This window comes from Neopelma chrysocephalum, unplaced genomic scaffold (genome assembly GCF_003984885.1).
Source record: "Neopelma chrysocephalum unplaced genomic scaffold, ASM398488v2 Primary Assembly neopelma1_22b, whole genome shotgun sequence".
Classification (NCBI taxonomy): Eukaryota; Metazoa; Chordata; class Aves; order Passeriformes; family Pipridae; genus Neopelma; species Neopelma chrysocephalum.
Window position 1 is genome coordinate 5,679,660 of NW_020897690.1, and position 2,666 is coordinate 5,682,325.

The 2,666-nt window shown below is 35.8% G+C and overlaps 1 protein-coding gene across 1 annotated transcript in view; it reads right to left on the bottom strand.

The window, feature by feature from the left end:
* Positions 1-552: 552 nt before the first annotated feature.
* The window catches only part of CUNH6orf62 (chromosome unknown C6orf62 homolog), a 6,828-nt gene continuing 4,714 nt past the window's right edge, over positions 553-2,666 (bottom strand). The window contains exons 4-5 of the mRNA XM_027678764.1: positions 2,343-2,477; positions 553-1,840 (exon numbers count right to left, since the gene is read on the bottom strand). Coding sequence (XP_027534565.1) covers positions 1,715-1,840; positions 2,343-2,477 — 261 coding nt within the window. The 3' untranslated portion in view covers positions 553-1,714. The remainder of the gene's footprint in view (positions 1,841-2,342; positions 2,478-2,666) is intronic.

The window sequence follows — 2,666 nt, forward strand, 5'->3', positions numbered from 1 at the left end:
CAAAGGGTGGCATTTAGGTTTTGTAGGGTCTTGAATGTTCAAGTTTCAGGAGCCTGGAATTTGTTTCCTATCTCAAGCTTCGTGTGGACCCTTGGTATTATATCTTACACGTCATTCAAAGAAGAAGCACTTAAAGTTGGGAAATTTTCAGTGATTTTAGGAGGTGTGGTGGTTACTAAATATTTTAGAAAGTCTTAGCATTCTGTAGAGCAGCATTTTCAAGATATTTCTTTGTAATTTATGGCATCTATGAAAGTGAAGTTGGAGCTTCCATGTGGTGTTCTTCTAGGGTGCTTCAGATTAACTTGTAGGAACTTATAACTGAGGAAGTAAAAATACTCATGTACCAATACAACAGTATGCCAGTAATTCCATTATTTCTGGCAGGTACTTTCAAAACATAGAACCCACATAGAACACCTTTGCCACTAATCTTTGCTAATCTTCGTAAACATTTACATTCTGTACATTTTCAGTGTTTGCAATGGGGGACACTTAAGATGTAAGACACTACTGAAATTCAATTCATAGGATTTTCATAAATAAAACCAGTCATCTTTTACCTAATTTATTTAAATTCCAATTTTTTTCCAATTCCAAACAAAAGCTAAATACAAGTTTTAAACAGGTAAGCACTAGTTTTATCCAAAGGGAGCAGGCTTATGCAGTTTTATTCCAGTAAAGTACTCAACCCTTAAGCAGAGCCTTCTTTGTCATCAAAACTATACAGTAGTCTTCCTTTTATAATTGCACAATCTTAAAATGTCCTGCCAGAACCAACTTTTGACACTCCAAACACTATTTTACATTGGTTTATAATGTCTATTTCAAAAGGAAAAAAAAACCTCAATGGGTTTTCCATAAGAAATGTTTTAGAAACCAGTATTTCCTGCACAGTTCACCTGCAAGTTTACAAGTCTCAACTCTCAAGAAAAAAATAATCCTCTACCAACATTGTTTCTGCAGCTATTATTTTACCTTTTTTTGAGCTGCTTTAGCAACTTCAGACTCCAGGTCTGCCTCATCTGTATAAACGCATCCAACTCAAAAGAATACCTTCATACAGTTATACAGCAACTTGGGGAAAGAGATTCAAAACAAAAGTGCCAGTAAACTTAGACATGGCCAAGCAAAATAAAAGAGGCAAAAAATGCCTACACATTAAATGAGATGCATTTTTTTTAAAGAAAGATTTCTTTCCCACATTTACGTCCTACTGTAATAGCCACTTTTTCGTTCATTAAAACGAGTGATAGTGCTCTTCGATACAATCATTAATAGCAAAGCTATAAGGCTTTTATACCCGTTACATTCACTTCTCACCCTCCAAATACTGATGGTTAACATTATAGATGTTAGGGGGCATGACCAGCACAAATGGGAACACCACCACAAATGATCACCTTGTGCTTTCGGATACATTTGTTTCAATGTAGAGTCCCTTCATTTCACATTTTAGCAAGATGCTGATGCAGTGCAGAAGTGTGCAGAGCATCCTTTCTTTCACAAGGTCCATGCAGAAAACATCTAAAAAAAAAATTGCGAAGTTCTGAGATACAAATGATTAAAAAAATCCAGGATGATCAAGTTTCACAATGTATAGTGTTCTGAACATGAGTCCATTTTCTTCTAAATTCTGAAAGAATAAAGTGGTGAGGAAAGTGAAAATCCACTGCTGCACTCTGTGATCTTCCCCATTTTGCTGGCCAGTATCTTACTCTGGCATGTAAGGACAGAGGTGATCCTCTATGGTACCAACCGTCCAGTGAGTGAGCTGCTCCTGTGGCAGGTACAGGCAGATGCTGCATAACTTGAAGATTGTAGCTTTGTTTTTTGGAGTCTAGAGGCAAAGAAAACCCAAAGAAAAGCTATTAAACCTAAAAGTTAACTCAGGACTAACAGGCAGACCCCACAGACGTTTAAAATTCACTGTTTCATACATGTAAACAGCCTGAACTTAAAATTAGTCTGCAACCTCTAATGAATAAAATGTTTTTGCTATTCTGTTCATTCTTCACTTGAATAATTTCTATATTATCACCCAAATCAAAACAATGTTTTAATTTTTCCAGAATGCTTCTAGGTCTATTTTAGAACTTATTTAATTTTTAATACAAAAACATTAATTCTATGTGAATGCATCTGTGGCCCATAGTTAGCTTTTGCATGTATGAATCCTATTTATAGCGTAACTTTCCTCTGAAACTGCCAAAACGCAATCATAAATGCATGATCCATTTTTCTACTTGAGTATTTTCCAACAAAATTACTGATGTTCCCAAGTAGAAAAAGCTTTTTATGATTAAAACACACTTGTTAAGATGAGGACAAAAGAAGCTTACCTGCAAGTGCTGTCTGTCAATGAAGAGAAACACTGACTGGTTAGGGTTGTTGACAACAATTCCAGTCTTGTCCTTTCGGCTCAGAACATGCAGAAACTGTTTTTCATAGTCACCATGATGAAATTCAAACTTGGCCTACATGGTGTGAGGGAGGGGAATAAAATATTTATTAAGATAAAGCTTGTGCAACCTATTAATTTCCTTCAATCTGGGGCTTAACAACCACTTTAGTTTCTTTCCTTTTCTGATCTATGAAAAGCAGAAATTGGGGACCACAGCAATGACACACTTGAGTCTTGGCACCATTTAAATAATTCCCTAGTT